Source organism: Phascolarctos cinereus, unplaced genomic scaffold (assembly GCF_003287225.1).
Source record: "Phascolarctos cinereus isolate Bilbo 61053 unplaced genomic scaffold, phaCin_HiC Scaffold_8;HRSCAF=390, whole genome shotgun sequence".
Classification (NCBI taxonomy): Eukaryota; Metazoa; Chordata; class Mammalia; order Diprotodontia; family Phascolarctidae; genus Phascolarctos; species Phascolarctos cinereus.
In genome coordinates this window covers 61,370,221-61,392,740 of record NW_027556291.1, presented here as the reverse complement: position 1 = coordinate 61,392,740, position 22,520 = coordinate 61,370,221, and the positions used below count along the sequence as shown (strand labels likewise).

Sequence of the window (22,520 nt, the reverse complement as noted above, 5' to 3'; positions counted from 1 at the left end):
CCAGGATCATCATATGTTATCCTTGACTCCTCACTCTCAATTCTCATATCCATTCTGTTGCCAATTCTGCCTTCATAATATCTCTCACATACTCCCTCTTCTTTCCTCTGACATTGCCACCATCCTAATGTGGACCATTATCACCTACATCTGGACTATTGCAGTAGCTGGTTGGTCTCCCTGCCTTGAATCTTTCCCTGTTCCAGTGTATCCTTCACTCAGCCATCAAATTGATCCTCCAAGTGCAAGTCTGACCGTGTCAGTCTCCTATTTGATGAATCCCAGTGGTATCCTGTAGCCTCCAGGATCAAATATAAAATCATCTATTTGGCATTCAAAGCCCTTCACAATTCGGCTCCCTCCCGCCTTTCCAGTCCTCTTACACTTCATTCCTCTCCACATACTCTATGACCCAGTGATATTGGCTGTTCCCCAAAAGGTAGAATCAGGTCCACTATTATTAAGCAATTAATATTAATTAAGATACTTCCTCTTGCAACTCCAGGCATTTTTATTGTCTTTTCCTCATACCTGGAAATCTGTCTCCTAGTTTCTCTGGCTTCCCTTCAGTCCCAGCTAAAGTCCCACCTTCTATGAGAAGGCCTTTCCATTCCTCCTTAATGCTAGTGCCTTAACTCTGAGACTGTCTCCAGTTCACACTGTATATGTCTTGTTTGTACATAATTGTGTGCTTGTTGTCTCTCCCATTAAAATGTGAATTCCTTAAGAGCTGGGAATGTTTGTTTGTTTGTTTGTTTTTTGCCTTTCTTTATATCCCAGTGCTTAGTACAGTATCGAGCACTTAATAAATGCTTTTTGACGACATCTATCAATGCATTAACAAACAAGTAACAACCATGTACCTGATAAAAATCAAAGAAAGTAGAAGGAAGGAGGATCAAGAACAGGAACTCTCTGACTGTGGGCATCATAAAGAATGGACAAGGAAGGCATGCTGAAAGTGACACTTTAAAAAAATCAATAGTATTTTACTTTTTCCAATTACATGTAAAGACAATTTTCAACATTCATTTAAAAATTAATTAATTAATTAATTAATTAATTTTAGTTTTCAACATTCACTTCCATAAGATTTTGAGTTTTAAATTTTCTCCCTCTCCCTCCCCACCTCTCTCCCCAAGATGGCGTGCAATCTGATAATATAGGCTCTACATATACATTCCTATTAAATATATTTTCACATTAGTCATGTTGTAAAGAAGAACTAGAACCAACGGGAGGAGCCACAAAAAAGAAGAAACAGAAAAAAAGAGAGAGCAAATAGTCTGCTTCGATCTGCATTCAGACTCCATACTTCTTTTCTGGATGTGGATAGTATTTTCCATCATGAGTCTTTTGGAATTATCTTAGATCCTTGCATTGCTGAGAAGAGCTAAGTCTATCAAAATTAGTCATCACACAATATGGCTGTTATTGTGTACAGCATTCTCTTGGTTCTGCTCACTTCACTCAGCATCAGTCCATACAAGTCTTTCCAGGTTTTTCTGAAGTCAGCCTGTTCATCATTTCTTATAGCACAATAGCATTCCATTACATTCATATACCACAACTTGTTCAGCCATTCCCCAATGGATGGGCATCCCCTCAATTTCCAGTTCTCTGCCACCACAGAAAGAGCTGCTATAAATATTTTTGTACACGTGGGTCCTTTTCTCATTTGTATGATCTCTTTGGGATACTGCCCTAGAAGTGCTATTGCTGGGTCAAAAGGTAAGCACAATTTTGTAGTCCTTTGGATTTAGTTCCAAATTGCTCTCCAAAATGGTTGGATCAGTTCACAACTCCACCAACAGTGCATTAGTGTTCCAATTTTCCCACATTCTCTCCAACATTTATCATTTTCCTTCAACATTCATTTTTTGAAAGATTTTGAGTTCCAAATTTTTCTCCCTCCCTCTTTCCCTCCTTTCTCCCCTCCCCAAGATGGCAAGCAATCTGATATAGGCTATACATGTGTAATCATGTAAAACATATTTCCAAATTGGTCATGTTGTGAGAGAAGAAACAGAACAAAAGGAAAAAAAACCCCAAAAGTCAAAATAATATGCTTTGATCTGCATTCAAACTCCATCAGTTCTTTCTCTGGAGGTGGATAGCATTTTCCCTTATGAGTCTTTTGGGATTGCCTTGGATCATTGTATTGATGAGAAGAGCTGCTATATTTTTGTACATGTGGGTCCTTTTTGGGTTGCGTTTTAAGGGAAGCTTGGAATTCTGGAAGATGGAGGGATCAGCAAGCAAGCCAGATCTGAAAGGCCTTTAAAATGCTACACTGAGGAATTTCTATTTTATCCTAGAGGCGATTGGGAGCCACTAGAACTTTGTGAGCAGGGGAGTGACAGCGCCAGACCTGTGGAAGTTGTATTGCATAGGAGAGGGGAGAAACTTCAAGTTGAGAGGCCAGTTGAAAGGCTACTGCAATAGTCCAGGGGACTGAACTAGGGGGATGAGCGTGTGAGTGGAGAGAATGGAAATACGTGGGAAATGTAGATGGAGGTAGAGTAAGCAAGAGTTGGGGACTGATTTGATATTGGGGTCAAGGTGCAGCTGGGTGATGCAGTGGATAGAGCTCTGGCCTTGGAGTCAGGAGGACATAAGTTCAAATCCAGCCTCAGATACTTGACACTTACTAGCTGTGTGACCCTGGGCAAGTCACTTAACCCCAATCGCCTCACCAAAAAAGCAAAAAAAAAGGATATTGGGGTCGTAGGAGTGAGTAGTCAATTCCCAGTAATAAATCTGGGAATCATCTGCATAGAGATGATAATAGAACCTGTAGGAGCTAATGAAATCACCAAGAGAGAAAAGCATTGAGAAGAGGACCCAAGATAGAATCTTAAGGTATGCCCATGCATAGAGGTGAGACATAGAGGATGACCCCACATCAGAGACCAAGAAGTGGCCAGTCAAGCAGGAGGAAAAAATGAGAGAGTGGGGATTCTTAAAAACCGAAGAGGAGAGAACATCCAGGAGAATAAGTGGGTCAACTGTATCAAATGCTGTGGAAAACTCCAGAATGAGGGTTGAGAAAAGGCCATTGGCATCTCAGAAGTCATTGGCAACTTTGGAGAGAGCAGTTTCCATTGGATGCTGAAGTTAGAAGCCAGAGTATAAGAGGCTGAGTCATCAGTGACAAAAGAGAAAGGGGAGACAACGTGTATAAATCCTTTTTCTAGGAGTTTGACCTATGAAAGAGAAGAAACAGGTAGGCCAGTTGTTGAGAGGCTAAACATGGGGATGGTCTGGGCATATCTATAGGCAACCGGGAAATAACCAGTAGAGAGGGAGAGAGTTCAAATGAAGGCAGGGGCTGATGACAGACACAATCAGCTGGAGAAGACAGGAGGGGAGAGGACATAGGGATTGAGCAGGGCACTTGGCCCTGGGGAAAAGGGCCATGTCTTTGTCAGAGACTGGAGCAAAGGAGGAGAGCAGAGAGGGTGATATCGATGAGTTTTCAGATGCAGAGTTGGTGGGAATAAGTGATTATTGGTGACAGATGGCTTCTATTTTATAAAGTGGTAGTAAGTCCAAGTGAAGTAAGTGACAAGGCGTCCAAGTGAGGAGTGAAAGTTTGGTGTAAGAGGTTAGAGGAGAGAATTTGGGGGAATGCAATGGATATTCAACCAGGGAAGAGAAAAAGGGCAACGAAGGCCCACTGGACATTAGATAAGAGACCTAGTATCGTCTAGCAGGCTATGAGTAGGAGCAGAGGAAGTAGGTGGTAGAGATAATCCTGCATTGGAGTTTGGCAAGGCATGAAGGGGCTAGCAATTCAAGGGTAGAAGACTGTGTAACGTTGACCTGATTAATGACAGAGTCAAGACTGATCATACAGGTTGTATGAATGTGTGCATTCTTTGGGGTAATAGAGCAACTTTTGGTAGAGTGTATCTCTGTGGATAGAGAAGGATTTTATTGTTATTTTTTTAGCCATTTAACTTGCTATGCTGTTTAATTAAATGTCTTTTGCTTTGAATTAATGTATCTTTTCAAGTTAGCTCAGTAGAAGTAAATGCACCAGAGGGAGCTCGTGATCTAACTCTCACAACATGCCTTGAATATTGAATAACTTTTGAAGGGCCCCACACATGAAGGGACATCTGGGTGCTACATATAGATGGCCTAAAAACTGTGATTCTTAGATTACAGATCTATTCCATCTTTTTTTTTTTATTCCATCTTTTGCAACTCTGCCACCATCACTGCATAAGGAGATGGGAGTCACACAGGATTAAGGACCATTTGGAGTTTTTCTTTGTGTCGTGGCCAAAGAATTCCTTACCAAGTATCCAGCCTACTGCATGATGAGCCTTTCCAACTTAGCTAGGCTAGACTGGTCTTTAGGAAACAGACAGAGTCTGTTTCCAAGATCATACTCAAAGCCTTTCTGGCATGGTAAAAACTTCCAGACCTTGTGCTCCACTGGCATAGCCCATGAGAATTCATGGTGATCTCGACACCATGATGAGTCAGAGGTAGTATGTCACTATTCTAGTTTTTAAAAATACATGTTACTCATATCATTTATTCTTTGTCCTCTCAGAGAATCATCGCTCATAACGAAGAATTTTTTCAAAAAGAAATGAGAAAAAGAAAAAATTTAGCCAAGTTGATTGTTACATTTTTAAAAATCTGACATTATATGCAATGTTTCCTACCCATGGTCCTCCCACCTCTGCAAAAGAGTGGGGGGAAGGTGTCTTCTATTTCTTCTTTGGTTCCATGCTTGCCCTTTGCCATTTTTGCAACATTCCTCTTTGGTTGTTTTTTACACGTTGGTGCAGTCATTATGTAGATTGCTTTCTTGGGTCTACTTGTCTCATTCTGCATCAGCTCACATAGCTCTTTCCATGCTTCTCTGTATTCCTCACATTCATCCTTTCTTACAGAACAGTAAGATTCCATTACATTCACAGACCACACTTTGTTTAGCCATTTCCTAATTGATGGCATCGATTTTGTTTCCAGTTTTTTTTTTTACTATTACCCTATTCAATTTTACAGATGAAGACACTGAGGGCAATAAATGGAAAGGGAAATGCCCATGGTCACAGAGCCAAGCAGTGGCTGAGACAAGATTTGAATGGAAGTCCAGACTCCAGGTACGAGGCTCTTTTCATTATGTTACAGGGCTCTATACCTATAGATTTTTTTTTTTAGTTCATCTGTATGGAGAACTTTCAGTGTGGAAACTCCTTCCTCTAATGCAAATCAGCACCTGTTCTGTAACTTAAACATTTTCAGAGAGTTGCCTGCAGGGACCTGCCCAGAGTCACACAGTTAGTGGCGGAGGCCACACAACAGTTCTCACAGCAGCCCGATGCCAATCTTAATGATTGGGGGTTTTTTAATTTTTTTTTTTATTTTTAGGCAATTGGGGTTAAGTGACTTGCCCAGAGTCACACAGCTAGTAAGTGTCAAGTGTTTGGTCTGAGGCTGGATTTGAACTCAGGTCCTCCTGACTTCAGGGCCAGTGCTCTATCCACTGTGCCACCTAGCTGCCCCTCAAAGTGTACTTTTAACAAGCATCTGTAAAAGAAATATTTTTGGTCAGACTCTCCCAATTTGTAGTTGGGAAAATATTACCAGGTACGTATACTCTACCAGATTTGGTAATGAATGTTCAATGCTTTTGCCACAAGGTGGCAATATGTCCTGGTCTATATCAGAATCTAAGCTGACTCTGCTTACAGGCTCCTAGATCTAGAGCGGGTAGGGCTCCCAAAGACCACTTAGTCCAACCCTCTCATTTTACAGATGGGGAGACTGAGGCCCAGGGAGGGGAAGAAACTTGTCCAAGGTCACATACAGGCTCCTAGATCTAGAAGAGGAAGGGCCCTCGGAGTCCATCTAGTCCAACCCCCTTATTTTACAGAGGAGGAAACTGAGGTCCGAGAAGGGGAAAGGACTTGGCTAATGTCACACAGGTAGTAACTGACTCTAGAGTCAGGGCTCCTGCCACAGCACGCACATTACTCACCCACATTACTTAGAAACAGGTAGCTGGAGAACAGAATCATCAATTCTGCAAGCTGGAAAGGCCCTTGGAGGCCAGGGAGGCTTACCTGAGCAAGATGCAAACCCCCCAGCTGGCTATCGGGGCTCTTTTTTAAGCCCTCCAGTGTGGAGGAACCTAACTTCCTGAGGCAGTTTGCTCCATCTTGGAGAGTACTTGTTTTGTTTTTTTGTTTTGCTAGGCAATGGGGTTAAGTGACTTGCCTAGGGTCACACAGCTAATAAGTGTTATGTGTCTGAGGCCGCATTTGAACTCAGGTCCTCCTGAATCCAGGGACGGTGCTCTATCCACTGTGCCACCTAGCTGCCCCTTTACTTATGTTTTTTGAAAGGCCGTATTTAGGCTAGGTGGCTCGGTGGATAGAGTGCTGGGCCTGAAGTCAGAAGACCTGAGTTCAAATTCGGCCTCAGCCACTTACATGCTAGCTATATGACCCTGCACAAGTCACTTCACCCTGTTTGCCTTAACCCTCTGGAGAAGGAAATGGCAAACCACTCCAGTATCTTTGCCAAGAGAACAGTATGACCCATGGGGCCACAAAGAGTCCAACATGCCTGAACAACTGAACAAATTCATGGTAGAGTCAGGAAGACCTGAGTTCCAATTCTTCCTCGGCCTCTATGTGCGTCTGTGGGCAAATCACTTCATTTCTCTTTGTTAGTTTAGCTGTCTGTATACAACGGGGACAATAACTACATAGAGTTGTTGGGAAGCTCAAGGGAGACAATAGCTGATAGCTTGCTTTCCAAATCTTAAAGCACTAAAGAAACATCACCTATTATTAAATCAGGTGTAAATATGTGTCTCTGAATTTCCGACAAGTTCTGCTGCTCCACCTAGTTGTCCCCACCCTCGTTCAGCCCTCTGGGGCTCCTTCTTCCATGTGACAGCTTTTCAAATACTTAGACTCAGGTCTTTGAGCTGGAACTGACCTCCGAGGTCATCTAGTCTAATGCACTCATTTTACAGGTGAGCAAACTGAGGTTCCAGGGAAGGCCAATGATTTGCCCAAGGTCACACAAGTGAAAGAATGAGAATTCAAATCCAAATCTAACACTCTTTCCACTAGACCAGGTGTCAGGCTTTTCTTCTCCAGGCTAAATATCCCCAGTTCTTTCAACCAAATCTAATATAGCAACATCAAAAGTTTTTAAAGAAAAGACTGTTAAAATAAATAAATAATAATGGGGGGGGGGCAATAAGTTCTTTCCCCCTCCTGACACTTGGATCTGAACATTGTTCAGTTTTGTAATGGCCTTCCTAGAATGTGGCCCCTTTGAGCTGAAGCCCACCCTCCTCGGGTGGCCTGCCCAAGGCACAGACCAGTAGGCCTCTCACCTCCCTAGCACCAGACCCTCCACCTCTTTTGATGGCAACCTAAGAGAGCATTCTCCTTTTTGGCCATCACACTTCACGGCTGAGTCATATCAAACTTAGAGGTACGTGTTTATTTTTCTGTCTAAACTAGCTTATTATCTGAAAACTTACTTCCTCCTTCGCAGAAGAGAGGCAGGGGCCAACTGAGACCAAATACTGCATACATTGTCAGCCACAGTCTCCATGTAGATGTTTTGCTTAATTGCTCTTCTTTAGCACAAGAGAGGATTCAGACTGAAGGGGGTGGGTGGGAAATGATCATCAATAAAACAGTTTTGGTTTTTTTTTTAGGCAATTGGGGTTAAGTGACTTGCCCAGGGTCACACAGCTAGTAAGTGTCAAGTGTTTGGTCTGAGGCCGGATTTGAACTCAGGTCCTCCTGACTTCAGGGCTGGTGCTCTATCCACTGTACCACTTAGCTGTCCCCAATAATATGGTTTTGAAATGGAATTATTAACAACATGTAAAAACTTTCAAATAATAATGGTAATGAAACTTGGATAGATGAAGTCCTATAAAAAGGAAAGAGAGGGGTCTGAACCTATGACCTCTTACTCACAGACCTGCCAGTACCATTGTCACATTACCTATTCTGTTATTTACTGGGGTCACTGAGAGGTTAAGTGCTGCCTGGGATCACACAGCCAAGATGTGACAGAGGCAATGCTTGAATCCACATCTTCCTGACTCCAAAGCTGTCTCATCATTGCTCCACACTGCCTTTCCACTAGAGAAATAATTCATGTGAAAGGGTGGGTCCCATGGCCATGTATGACAGTTTGGCCTCCTTGGGAACTACATTCCCCCAAAGCCTGTGTAGGGGTTCTCTAGTATAGTAATACTCCGGCATGGATTGAGGCTAGCCAACTGTGGAGTTTGGGGATGCAAGTCAGAAGGTGCAAGGGCTGTGACTAGGGCAGCAACAGGCACAAGGGTGCAATAAAAGTGTTGGGTGAGAAGCCCAGGGCTTCCCTGAGCTCAACCTCCTCTAAGTGATTGGACAATTTTCCTGCTTTTCGGTGTTGGTAAGAAACGAGAGTTCACTGAGAGGTGACTTCTCTCTGGTCCTATGTGTTAAAGATATAGGACTGTGGGAGAATGCAGAGGGAATAGACTTAGAGACACCAGTCTGGGGAGGTTTGGGAAGCGACCCTGATAGGGTTTGCCTCTTGATTTCATTCTTATTTACTTTGCATGCTGTTTTAAGAAAATTTTCCTTACTATGATGTCATGTGCATCATTCAGGCTCAGATTGGGGTAAGGACAAAAAAGATTCAGTGGAAATGGAGACTTACAAGATGTCCATGGATTGAGATGTCCCCCTTTGAGCCATGGAGCTGGGAGTAGCCAGTGGGGGCACTAATATCAGTGATAGAAGTCCATGGTTGCATATGTAGACTGTCACTTGTCAGCACCCTCATTTTCTCCTCGGATCTCCCCAGGGGACCTTCTTCTCTGCTGTTTCCCCCTCCCCCTTATTCCCCTGCCCAGATATTTCCTTCTTCTTTTCCTCCAATGTCCTCTTTCCCATTTCTTTTCCCCAGTGCCAGATCCCTCCCCTGGTGTCTGTAACTCTTATAGTAGCAACCTGTGGGTTAAGGGGCCTGGCTGCCATGGGAGCTCTCAATTCTGCCTAAGGCAGGGGTGGGGAACCTGAGGCCTCGAGGGGACACATGGCCCTCTAGGTCCTCAAGTGCAGCCCTTTGACTGAATCCAAACTTCATAGAACAAATCTGGACTCAGTCAAAAGGCTTCACCCGAGGACCTAGAGGGCCACAGCCTTGAGGCTGAAGGTTCCCCACCCTTGGCCTGAGTATTGCCTAAAACAAATCCATTTTCTTCTTAGCATTTCAGTGTCTTTAGGTCCCAAGCCCTATGGCACTTGGTTAAAGTCCTTCTCGGCAGTAGTCACTCTCTAAGGCCCCTTTCCTGCTTCTGGGGTATACCAACTACCTGTGTCTAATAAACTGGAGCACAGACAGGTACAGGGTCTGTTCACTGGAGTGATCCACCTTACCAAGGTGGCTCTCCCATCTTATGCTTTGGCATAAACAACTTCCATATGAGAACAGAGCAAGAACTAGAGATCCTTATTGGCCTTAAGACACACTTACCATCCTAGACTGGTCCAGAATAATCAGAGTTGTCTGAGCCACAAGATAGATAGGCAGCGCTGACCATCCTACCATGGCTCACCCCTGAATCACACAATCCCGTGCTTAATTCTAGAACCCAACGTATTAACAAATTGATGGTATTTTGTATTAGCGAATAGAGTGCTGGACTTGGAGTCAGAAAGACATGGGTTCACAGGATCTAGAGATCACTGAGTCCAACCCACTCATTTTATAGATGGGGAAACAAAAAGAGCAGTTCAGTGACTTGCCTAGGGTCACACAGCTAGTAATGGTCTGAGGCTAGATTTGAAGGCCTTCCTGACTCCAAGTCTAGCACTCTATCCACTATACCATGCTGCCATCCAATTCCACCTTTGATGTATAACCCTGAGTAAGTGACTTAACCTCTCTAAGCCTCAGTTTCCTCATATATAAAACGGGTATAAGAAGAACACTTCTCTCATAGGATTGTTGTGAAGAGGAATGCTAACATACTCAGTGCACTTTGTAAACCTAAAAGCACTATAGAAATGTCAATCATCATCATCATCATTATGATGACTGCACAACTGAGCACAACTGGGCGTGACTGGGCATAGGACCTTCCTTGCCAACAGGGCAAAGTTGAACTTAATAATCCAGACCAACAATAACATAGACGGGAAGCACAAGTCTCCCCCTCCCCCCCCAACACTTTGGTACAAGTATCCACTATTCAAATGTGTCCTGGCTTAGTGGGGTCCAAGGCTATCCCCACTGTCTTTCTTCATTGCTTGCAGCAGGGAGAGGGATAGGGGTGATGAAAAACTGGAGAATACCATTTTGGGGGCACAGTTGTCCTGGATTCTTCTTCCATTTGCTTAATAGGGAGCTTTGTGAGGGGCAAGTGAAGGAGCCTTTTCCAGGGTTGTGCTCCAATTTTGCAAGTGGTAACCCTAGGGAGAAGGAACCTGGCATTCATAAGGAGGAAAACCCCTGGAGTGGAGCACGACTTTGGGTCTCAAACAGGACTCCTAGTTGGTTCTGAAGCGCTTTACTGGATTTCTAGGCCTAGGAAGCATTGCCATGTGGGGAAAGGGGGCTGGGGCGGAGAAAACATCCTTACTGAATAGATACTTCCTAGCTTTGTCGAAGATAGAAGCAATCACTTACGAAGCATTTATTAGGCACCTCCTGTATGCCTGGCACTGTTCTACATGCTGAAGATAGACAAAGAGCACAACATTCCCTGCCTTCAACCAATCAACAAGAATTTATCAGTGCCTACTTTGTGCCAGGCATTGTGCCACATGCTAGGGTGCGTACAAAGACAAGGAATGAAATCTTCCCTGCCCTCCAGGAGTTTCCTGCCGAGGCAAGCTGGCATTAGGAGTAGGGCTGGGGCCAGGGGCTTCTCATCCCTCCTGCTGCCTACAGCCGGCCCTGCTTCCTTCCTCTCCAGGGACAAGAAAACCCTCAGCCCAGGCGGAGGCAGCCAGGCAGGGGTGGGACGGGAAGGGAAGGTTGCCTGTGCTCGCTAGCTTGCTTTCTGAAGGAAGGATGTGACTTGGCTAGTGGCAGAGGGAACCCTGAGCCTGGACAACGGGGTCGGGGAAGAGAGAGCAGCCCCGAAGCCCCTCCCGGGAGGGAGGCTGGAGTGCGTGCGGGGCTCTGGGCTGCGCAGCGGGCCTAAGGGACCTATAAACAGCTGCTGCTAACTTTCTTCCTGCCCTCCAGGAGTGATTTACATGCTGTCATAGCCCTCTGGTGGCTCTGCAGTGTGCTGCTCTCTCTCTCTCTCTCTCTCTCTCTCTCTCTCGATCGCTCTCTCTCTCTCTTTCCCTGGACCTCGGCACGAAAGAGGCTTCCCCTCTGTCCCTCGTCTCTCCTCCTCTCCTCCCCCCACCCCCGGCCCCGCCCCCGCCCCCACCCCAGCCGCGCCTGGGAGTCTTCCCACTGCCGCTACAGGTCCAATCCTGAGTCTGGGTGTTAAGTTGAGAAACTTGGGCTGTCTGTCTGAGGGCTGTGGCACCAGTAAGCAGAGCGGCAGCCGCAGCAGCAGCAGCGGCAGCAGTGGCAGCCGCAGCAGCAGCCGCAGCAGGAAGCCAGCAGCCTTGACGCTCGGCTCCGCCGGCCGCTGAGTTTGGCGCCTCCAAGAAGCTCAGTCCCGAGAAGGCTCAGCGAGGAGTCAGAGTGTCCCTTGGGGACCGTCTGGGCGCAGCTCCCTCCCGAGCCGGCCCTGAGCGAGCTACGATGGCCCTGTCCTCACCTGTAGGGCTGGATTGCTGCACCTGCTGCCTGGACCTGGCCAACCGCAGCGGGCAGGAGGCCGGCGGCAGCGGCGATGGCAGCGACGGCGGCGGCACCGGCGGGGGCACCGGCGCCTTGGCCAGCCCCAGCGTGAGCAACTTTCGGCAGCTGCGAGAACAGCTGGTGTTCGCGAACCTGAACGCAGACAAGCTGAACAAAATCATGCGGCAGGACTCCCTGGAGCCAGTGGTCCGCGACCCCTGCTACCTGCTCAACGAGGGCATCTGCAACAGCAACATTGACCAGACTATGCTGTCCATCCTTCTCTTCTTCCACAGGTGGGTAAGCCAAGAAGCCCTCAGCCTCGCTCCGCGGCATTGGGAGGTGGGGGGACTGAGGACCTGACGCCCCAGGAGGCCTCGCCTTAGACCGGGATAGGGAGCCTCCTCATGACCACTAGTCGGTCAACCTCCTAGCGTGTATTCAGGGAATACTATTCCGCGTCCACACTTTGAGCAGCCCGGGGCGAATTTAGGGACCCCTTCTCAGAATTATTTCTTTAAACGCATAAAATAACATGCATATGGTTACAAAACAAACCAATTAGATGGAAATAGTTAACAAAAAAAAAAAAAACCCAAACCCTAAATTCACAGACCCCAGGTTAAGAACCAGTAGAGTGAAGGGCGGGAATGGGAGTGGTGTGCGGAAGAGACTTGGAGATTTCGTTCGACACGGTCCTAAGTTGTACCTGTAATGGCTGGTATTGGTTGGATTGCCGGTCTGCTTTCCTATATGATCAAAAGATTATGTGGGGGTTACGGTGCCCTTGGGCTAGAGATTTTTCTCCCCAGGGTGCCCTTGGGGAGCAAGTACAGCAAATATCCTAGGATTCCAGATCTAGGGTTGGAAGGGTCGTCAGAGGCCATCTCATTTAACCCCTTCATTTTACAGAGAAGGAAACTGAGCCCACAGAGGTGAATTAACTTGTCTAAGAGCACAGGCGCAGAACTCTCTGTGAGGGGTTCTTAATCTTTTTTGTGTGTTGTGGACCTTGTTGGCAATCAAACTGGTGAAGCCTATGGGCTTTATTCGCAGAATCATGTTTTTAAATATATAAAAATCAAATCCATGGGACTACAAAGGAAACTAATTGTATTGAAGTATACTAATCAAAATGTTGTGGTTTAAAAAAAAACAAGTTCATGGGCTACAGGTTCTAAAGCTAGAAGGAAACTGAGGAAGCTCTCTAATCCATTTCCTTCATTATAGGTAAATTGAAGCCCAGAGAGGTTAGAGTAACTTGCCTAAGAGCAGAGATCTAGAGGTGGACAAACCCTCTGAGGTTACTTAGTCCAAATCTCTCATTGTGTACATCAGGAAACTGAGGCCCACATAGGTTAAGGAATTTCCTCAAGGTCATCATGCCAGGGTGGGAATCTGAAAATCCAGGCTGAAGCAGCAAACTGACCATGACTTTCAAGTTCAAAGGTGATGTGCCTAATAGGAGATGAAAAGCAGAAATTTGAAGCAAATAGGTGCAGGTGTACGTGGGATGGGATTGTGGGGGGGGGGAATTATCTGGGTCCCTTCGATGCTCTGCTTATAGGACAAGTGAGATGGGAAGGATGGGCGTTGAGAATGGTGACCAAAAAAGCAGACATGTTGGCTGTCGAACCCTGGGAGAGAGCTTAGGGGCTCTAGGCTCTGTTCACAGGAGAAAGCTGAAACCAAAGCCTGCTCAGCATGCCTCTGTGGGTCGTGTTGAGAGATCCTGCCAGGCAGACTCTAAAGGGACAGGACTCTCATGCCTGAGAAAAGGCTGAGCTGGAAGCCCTCTCACTGATTTGGGAGACAGCCCCCTTGAAAAGCCAGTGCTGTCCAAGTAGGGGGAAGTTGAGCCTCATGCAAAAGAACCATCTCTTATTCAATGTGCTTATAATAGGGAGAGAATCCCAGCAACTTGCTGCCCCCTCACCCAATTCCTGAGTCTGCTCCTGATCTGCTGTTTTCAGCACTCTGAGGCATGCTCTCCAAGATGGCTTAAGAAGGGCCCAGACCTCTTAGGGATTGCTGGAACTTTATTGGCATTTTCCCTCCATGTAGACATGACTGCAAAGAGTCAGATTGGCACCAAGGAACAGATTGCTGTGACCTGGTAAAAAGAGAGCTGGGTTGGGGGGAGGGAGGATGTCTTTTTTTTTTTTTTGTGAGGCAATTGGGGTTAAGTGACTTGCCCAGAGTCACACAGCTAGTGTCAAGTGTCTGAGGCGGGATTTGAACTCATGTCCTCCTGACTCCAAGGGCAGAGCTCTATCCACTGCACCACCTAGCTGCCCTGGAAGGATGCCTTAAGACTTGATTTCTGGTCCTGGCTCTACCAGTGACAAGCTGTGCAAGTCCCTTCTTCATTCTGGGCCTCAGGTTCCATAGGGTCCCTCCTCACTCTGAGATCCTGTGGCTCTAGGAGTTTTATACATGACAGGGTCCTGGCAATCCATCGTAAAGGCAGTTGGCTCCATAAGGAGGATACCATTGCATGTACCCTTGCAACCTGATGAATGGGAGGGAGGGAGCCTTCCAGGAGTGCTTTTAAGGCCAAAGGATCTTTGAATATATTTTTTTCTTTTGCACTAGACCTGTGATTTTATTAATGAAGGGAATTCTCAGTGAGAAAACTCCTTCCACCATTGTATAGGGGCTTAGAGTCTTAGGGAGCAGAGGGGGCACCTAAGGGGGTCTCCCAGCCAGGATTTAGCAGAGCCAGGACTTCCCTACTCAGAGGGCCACTCTCTATCCACTATGCCACACGGCCTCCCTTGTGCCCAAATGAAGGAATAAAAAGGCTGGTCCACAAGGCTACTAGGCTCATCCATCCCTTAGCAGCATCGCTTCAGAGAGAACAACATAGGGCAGGGCCCCCAGCTGCCACCCTCTGAGTGGGGTATCACACAGCACATCTAGCTTTATCACAGGCCAACTCATCTTAGCATGCAGTGTTCTCCCTGTTGCTACATTATGGAAGCAAAGTAACCCAACCAAGGAAAGAGGCCATTGGGGATGAATCCTCATCTTGGATAGTTATGTAAAGGCACCAGTCCTGCAGACCAGCATCCCAGAATACCTAATAGACTCATTCGTAGCCACTGATCAAACACTGGTTGTGATCAGAGAGTGTTCATGGCGAGATCCTGATCTTGGCCCAGGAGGTCTTACCCTTTTTGGTGTCCTGGCCTCTTGGGCAGCCAGATAAAGTCCATGGATGCCTTCTCAAAATATGCTTTTTAAATGCGTAAAATACATAACATTACAAAGGAAACCAGATATTTGAAATAGTTATCAGATTTTTCTTAAATAACTTCACAGGCTCCAGGTTAAGAATCCTTGATGAGTACCATCCAGTACTTCCTTTTGAAAAACCAGGAACAAAATCTTGAATAGATTCACCTCAATTTCTTGGAGTAGGGGAGCCCAGATTCTGACCAAAGGGCCTCACTCAAGATCAAAGAATTGACTAGGGCAGGGGTAGGGAGCCTGCGGCCTGGTGGTCCTCAAGTTTGGCAGTTTGACTGAAGTTTGGATTCAGTCAAAGGGCCGAGCTAGAGAATCTACAGGGCCGCATGTTGCCTCAAGACTTCAGGTTCCCCACCTCTGAACTAGGGTTTGGTCCATGGAAAGTTTTCTGGTATCCTAGATTTCTGGACCAGAAATGGTACCTATATCTGATACCCCTAAAAAGAAAAGAGAATAAGGGAGAATGTGGTGTAGAGAAAAGAGCAGGAGAATGGGGAGACCTGGGGGTTTAGCCCTGGCCTTGATAAATAGCTAGCAAGTTTGAGAGCTGGGACCAGAATTCAGGCCTCATAACCTCCCAGCCCGTGTTCTTTCAGAGCTGTGCAGTATAACCTTGTGGTACAGCGAATAGAACAATGGATTGGAGTAAAAGAAGCTAGGTTCAAATCCCACCCCTGCCACTGTGTGACCTTGGACAGCTTAACCTTACCAAGCCTCAGTTTCCTTATCTGTAAAATGAGGAGGTTGATTATCTCAGATTACAAATTATTGAACTTTTATCTTGCTAAGAACTTAAGAGACAAATGGTCATTAGAGATACAGAGATGATCTCTCGTACTTTAAATATTAAATTTTTATTGATAGCTTTGTTTTCTTCATTTCTACATTTCTTCATTTCTCCTCTCCCCTATTTACATAAGGCCATCCCTTACAACAAGATTCAAAAGAAAAGAGAGAAAGAAAGCAGTTCAGCAAAACCAATCAACACATCAGCTGAGTCTGATCATATATGAACTATTCCATACCCATAGGCCCCACTTAATGGCAGGAAGGAGCATTTTCTCAACATTTCTGAGCTTGGTCACTATAACTGCACAACACTGTTTCATATTTGTTGTTGCTGCTGCTGTCCTTTCCATTCACATTGTTGTAGTCATGGTTTATATTGTTTTCCTTGTGCTACTCACTTGATTCTGAATCAAAATCTCCCCATGCTTCTTCAAATTCTTCACATTTGTTATTTCTTTTTTTGGGGGTGGGGAAGGGGGCCTAGGCAGTGGGGTTAAGTGACTTGCCCAGGGTCACACAGCTAGTTAAGTGTTATGTGTCTGAGGCTGGATTTGAATTCAGGTCCTCCTGAATCCAGGGCCGGTGCTCTATCCACTGCGCCACCTAGCTGTCCCTACATTTGTTACTTCTTACAGCAAAGTACTATTCCATTCTATTTATAGACCACAATTTGTTCATCCATTTCCCAGTTGATGGGCATCTGCTTTGTTTCTAGATCTTTGTCACCATAAGAAGCTCTGCTAGGAAAATTTGGGTGCATATGGGACCTGTCTTTGACATCCTTGGGGTATATTCCCAGCAGTGGGGTCAAAGGACATTTTACTCACTTTTCAAAGCATTATTCCAAATTGGTTTCCAGAATAATATGACTAATTCACGGATCCACCAGCAATACATTATTGTGCTTGTGTTTCCTCTGCTCTTCCAACATTGACCATTCTCATCTGTGCCAGTTTTCTGGGGAGGGGGCATGTGTGAAACTTTGGAGGTATTTTTATTTGCAATTCTCCTAGTATTAGTGATTTGGAACAATCTTTGATTGTTAATAGCTTGCAATTATTTTAAGAACTATTTGTTCATATCCTTTGACCACTTATCCAATGGCTCTTGTTCATGTGTGTGTGTGTGTGTGTGTGTGTGTGTGTGTGTGTATTTTACTTCTCTATATATCTTGGATATCAGGCCCTTAGAGATATTTGATACAAACATTTTTCCCTGTCAAAGGTTTTCTTTCTTAGCAACAGCGACTTTATTCATGCAAAAGATTTTAAATTTTATGTAATTGAAATGATCTCTTTTATCTTTTGTGATCACCTCTATCCCTTATTTGGTTAAGATTTCTCCCTCTCAGCCATTCTGAGCTTAGTGTGGTTTATGGCATAGAATGATTGTCTAAACTTAATTTATACCAAACTTCTTTACAGTTTTCCCAGAAATATTTGTCAAATGGGGAATTCTCCAAATGATTTGTGTTAACAGGTTTATTGGGCACAAAGTTATTGAGTTCATTTGTCTTTGATTCTTCCTTTGTCTAATCTGTTCAATTTTTTGACTTTTATACTTTTTTAACCAGGATCAAATAGTTTTGATGGTTACTGCTTTGTAATATAATTTGAGATCTGGAAGTACTATTACTCTTCGTTCCCGCTTTTTCATTGTTTGCCTTGAGATTCTAAGACCTTTTGTTCTTTCAAATAAATTTTGTTATTGGTTTGTCTAACTTTACAAAATAACTTCTTGGTAGTTTGGTATAGCATTAAATCTGCAAATTAACTTACAGTTATGACTTACACGATTATGAACATCGTGAACAATGAATATCCTTCCAATTTTTAATGTCATTCTTTCAAGGGCATTTTATAATTGTATTTATATAAGTCTTGAGTGCTTCTCAGTAGATTGATTCCTTGATATTTTATGTATTTTATAGTTATTTTGAATGGACTTGCCTTCTTTATTATTTCCTCCTAGATTTTGTTATTGCTGGATAGAAATTGTGGCTCTGTTTTGTAATCCGCTGCTTTAATGGAACTATTAATTGTCTTAATTAGTTCTTTGCTGATTCTCTTGGGTTTTCTAAGTAAACCATCGTGTTTCAGCAAAGAGGAATAATTTTGTCTCTTCTTTGCCAAAGCTTCTGTCTTTAATTTATTTTTCTTGTCATTGTCACTGATAGTCTTTTTAGAACTATGTCAAATAACAATGGGATTACTTCTGCACGGGGTGATCCAAAAGTCTTTGTGCAGTTTTAAACGTTGGTTGCTTAAAACTGCACAAAGACTTTTGGGGACACCCTGTATTTATTTAGGAAGCTCTCATGTTTTCCCCTTGCAAATAATATTTGCTTTTGGTTTTAGGTATATACTTTTTCTAGCACGTTAAAAATCCCCCTTATTTGCCCATGCTTGGTAGATTTCTTTTTAAAAACACAAATGAATATTGTATTTTATCAAAGGATTTTTCTGCATCTGTGGATAAAGTCGCATGGTTTGAGATGTCTCTCCTTTAACATGATTAATTGTGTTAATTGCCTTAATGTGGAACCATCCTTCCCTGATATAAATTCATCTTGGGTCATAGTAAATAATTTTTTGGATATATTGTGGTAGTCTTTTTGCTAGAATTTTTAAAAATTGTATCATCAGTGATGTTGGTATATAGCAGGAGAAGGGGAAAATACACATTGATATACAAACACAATAATATATGATATGGAACCGTGGAAAATCATACTGCTGCCCTAGTTCCTTTCTGTTGTTTAGCTGCTTCTATGGCTCCAAGAAGATACCCCTAGACTATAATTCAAATCTCACAGCAAAGCAGCAATGGCTTTTTTGGAGGTAGGCTTCTTGACAGTTAAAAGATTCTTAAGATATAATCGAAACTCAGATTTGCATTAAGGTATCTCCCCTGACGTTACAGTCCTGCACGCAGCATCCATGGGCTGTTGCAGGTTTCACAAAATCAAAGGCTCCTGGAGTCCCACAACTTCATTGCTAGAAAGACCCGCTAGCAATCGTATAGCACAACCTATAACTGAAGAAAAAGGATCCTCATGCCTGCTAAATTATTTGTTTGAGGACATCTAGGGTTTTTTACTGCCAATGAGGGAGTGGGAGCAAACCACATTATTTTCAACCGCCCAACTTCCCAAGATTCAGACCCAGCCACCGGGATCTAAGAGAATAAGAAAAAACAGATCATAATCTCTGCAGGAGGCTTAGGTTAACAGATGCTTCCATCTAATCATAAAAGGGGACACAGGCCATGGAGACTCTTCCCATTAATTTTGGGGGTCCTGCCATTGGCTGGCAAAATCGACAATCTGCCCTCTACTTTATTTTTGTAGATGGAAGGGGAAGGTTACTATAGCAACATGGAGGCAGGTCAAACCAGTCCGGCCTGGACTACTCCCTCCAGAGAGGGAGCTGGAGCACCCACGGAATTGGGGCACAGACCCATCTTTCTAGCTATTGGCATTCCAAGTCCCCATGTGCTGAAGTTTGCTTAACATGTAGACTGTGGGAGATGGGAGGCCATTTTCCTACTGATATCACACTGCAATGACCACTGTGGTTAATCTTAGACTGCTTTGTGCAAAGACACCTTAGAGGACTGAAAGAAGCAAGCCGAGGCTTCAACTCTGTTCTTGAGGTCCACAAGAGGAGTCTGGAGGCTTGCTCAACCTTACACTCTCCAAGGACAGGGAGCTCCTTATCATCTGAGGAGCCCAAAGCAAGGCCTACCTCAAATGTCTTTGCCCTTTCTCTGAAGGACCACACCAATGAAAAGAAAATGAGAACTGGGAGAGGGAAAAGGGAGGGGAAGAAAAAGGGAGAGTGAAATGGAAACCTAAGAGGAGGGGAGGGTGGAGAGAAGTTGCTGCCTATGCTTGGCAAAAAGAGTGGAGTGGGAAAATTGCCCCCATGTTATGCAAAGGGTTGGTCATACAATACAATAGAATTTTATTTGGCGCGTTTGAGGTGTAGCACTTTGGGACACTCCCCAGCTAGCACAGTGGGTTCCTCAGACAAGTTTACCCCAAGTTCAAGATATTCTGTAGGTCTGCAGCCACTCAAAATAATAGCTCTGGAGCCCCCACTGATGTGTTTACTTTTGCTAGTCAGCCAGAGGACACAATTAGGTCAAGGCAAAGGCATTTAATGAAATAACATAGTAAGAAAAGTAGGAATAAAATATTTCCCCCATAAAACTAGGGCACAGTCTTCCTCAAAGACACTGTCAGTGGGAAAAATAGGTACATATGTAAGGTATGCACATGGAGAAGGCCACATGTAAGGAACACATGTCTAGAGCATACATAAGGAGAAGCACACACAAAGGAAACCAAGGCAGAGATAGTGGGGGGGGGGTGAGTGGGGGGGGGGCTGAAGATGATGTATAGAATTGGAGAGGAGAGGGCGCTCTTGGTGAATGGCCTCAATTTTTAAATCGAGATCCTCTGCTGAGAGGAAGGAGGCTGGACTGGTGGTTTGGGGAACTTGAGGAAAGAAAGGAAGGATGCTAAAGGAAGTGGAATGAAACATTAATCAAGACAGATTAAAAGGCTTGTTGTATATCGGTAGGGGAACAAAGGAGATTAGATAACAAATGGGTAGTGGACCTAGTTGATACAACTGGGTGGAGGAGTAGCTCAGGCCTCTGAGGCTTCAGAGTCACTACTGTTTTCTGGTAATGCTGGCCCTGCTCCTCCCTAGTGCCATGCAGTCTAGGCCAAGTGGGTGTTCTCTGCAGGGGGGCAGGATTCTCACCTGCATTACTTTGTGGGTCCCTTGGGCACTGCTGTAGTAGGTATGAGGCTGTTCGACTTCTGACTTCAGTTGGAAGGCTCAACTGAGGTGCAGCCTCTTCTCCTTAACAGGAAGAGTGGGCTATCTCATCAGTTTTTGAGTGTAAAGCCCTGGAGCCTAGTGCTAGAGCTCTCTTTAAAAGACAAAGCCCTAATATATCCAGGCACTGGACCTCAGTGCCACCTGTAGAGCCTCCCCCTTCCCCTGCCACTTAGCAAGCTCTCCACCACCCAGATAGATGGCCTACTTCCCGATCCTCTTCGATTGGGCTTTACCCATTGGACCCCAGCCCAATTCTCTCTTCTTCTCAAGGAGTTTGGTACCTGGCTTACAAGTGTCTTCATCTAACTGGCAGCTAGTTGGCACAGTGGATAAAATGCTGGACTTGAAATCAGGAAGACTGCGTTTGAATTCTGCCTCAGATACTTACTAGCTGTGTGACTCTGGACAGGTCACTTAACTTCTCTGTGCCTCAATGTCATCATCTGTAAAGTGGGGATTACACTAGTACCTACCTCCAAGGGTTGATGTGAGGACCAAATGAGGTAACATATGTAAAGTGCTTTGCAAACCTTTTAGTGCTATAAAAATGCTAGCTGTTGTTGTTGTAGTAGTTGTTATACCTGCCTTCTTTCCTTATACTTAGGGACCCAGTTCATCAACCTCCTTAGCTCCCAGGACCTTCACCTTCACTCCACCCAGCCATACACAGAGATGATCATATCATTGCTCCTATCAGCACCCACAAGTGGTCAGTCGCCACAAATCACAACTCTGATGTTTCTCTCTCTGAACATAATCTCCTACTCTTCCATCTCTCACTGTGCCTCAGCTCTCCTAAACCTGTTCTCCATGCTGAGCACAGCCTCCACTCCCTCCACTGCTCCCTGCTGTACAGATCAGCACTCCTGCTCTGGCCTCTCTTCCCTTCTTTCAAAGTTTTGCCCCTATGGCTAACCTGTTCTACTTTATACCCTTAAGTCCCTCGCTCCACTGGCTTATCCCTTTCGAGATCCCCACCCTGGATTACTGCCACCACGCTCCTCATCCATTCTAGCTTGAATGCTGCTGTACTCTGATGGAAGAATTCATACAGTCGGGCCCGACTGGGTCCACTCCACATTTGTTATGATCCCCCACCACTGCACAGTGAGCCTTTTAATCTGTCCTGATTGATGTTGGACCCTACTCCCTTTGGCATTTATCTCAACCTTTCCTGTATTTCCGCAAGTCTCCCACACCATCAATCTGCCTTCTTCCCCTCAGCAGAGGACCTCATCTCAGGCTTTGATAATTGAGGCCATTCACCAAGAGCACCCTCTCCTCTCCAATTCTACACATCATCTTCAGCGCCCCCACCCCTGCTGTCTCTGCCTCTGCTCCAGTCTTGGATGAAGAGGTGTTACTTCTCCTGGGGTCCAAAACCCTTCTTCTTCGTGTCCTCGATCCCAAGCCCTCCAATCTCCCCTGGCAGATTGCCCTGCAATCACTCCCCCTTCCCCCGCCCCCAGGCACCTGCTAATCTTTAATCTCTAGCTCCTTCCAGCCTGCCTACAAACAGACCCAGATCTCCTCCATCCTAAAAAAAACCCAACACCTTTAACTTGATCCTAACATCTCCGCGCCCCCCCCCCAAGCTATATCTCTCCTCTCCTTGGCAGGTAAAGCCCTAGAAAGAGCTGTCTACACTCACATCTCCACTCTCTCACTTCCCACTTCTCAACCCCTTGTAATCTGGCTTTGGACCTTAACAGTGTACTGAAACGACACTCACCAAGGTTACCAACGATCTCTTCACCATCAAATACAATGGGCTTTTTTTCAGTCCTGGCTTCTTCTTGGCTTCTCTCCAGCAGCTAACAT

General features: G+C 45.0%; 1 protein-coding gene across 2 annotated transcripts in view; it reads left to right on the top strand.

The window, feature by feature from the left end:
* The first annotated feature begins 11,427 nt into the window (after positions 1 to 11,427).
* Positions 11,428 to 22,520, top strand: part of TSC22D3 (TSC22 domain family member 3) — an 80,187-nt gene continuing 69,094 nt past the window's right edge. Inside the window, exon 1 of one of the 2 annotated variants that reach the window (XM_020967273.1) lies at positions 11,428 to 12,101. In XM_020967273.1, the coding sequence (XP_020822932.1) occupies positions 11,767 to 12,101 (335 nt within the window). In that variant the 5' untranslated portion in view covers positions 11,428 to 11,766. The remainder of the gene's footprint in view (positions 12,102 to 22,520) is intronic. The other variant, XM_020967272.2, reaches the window with a different exon arrangement.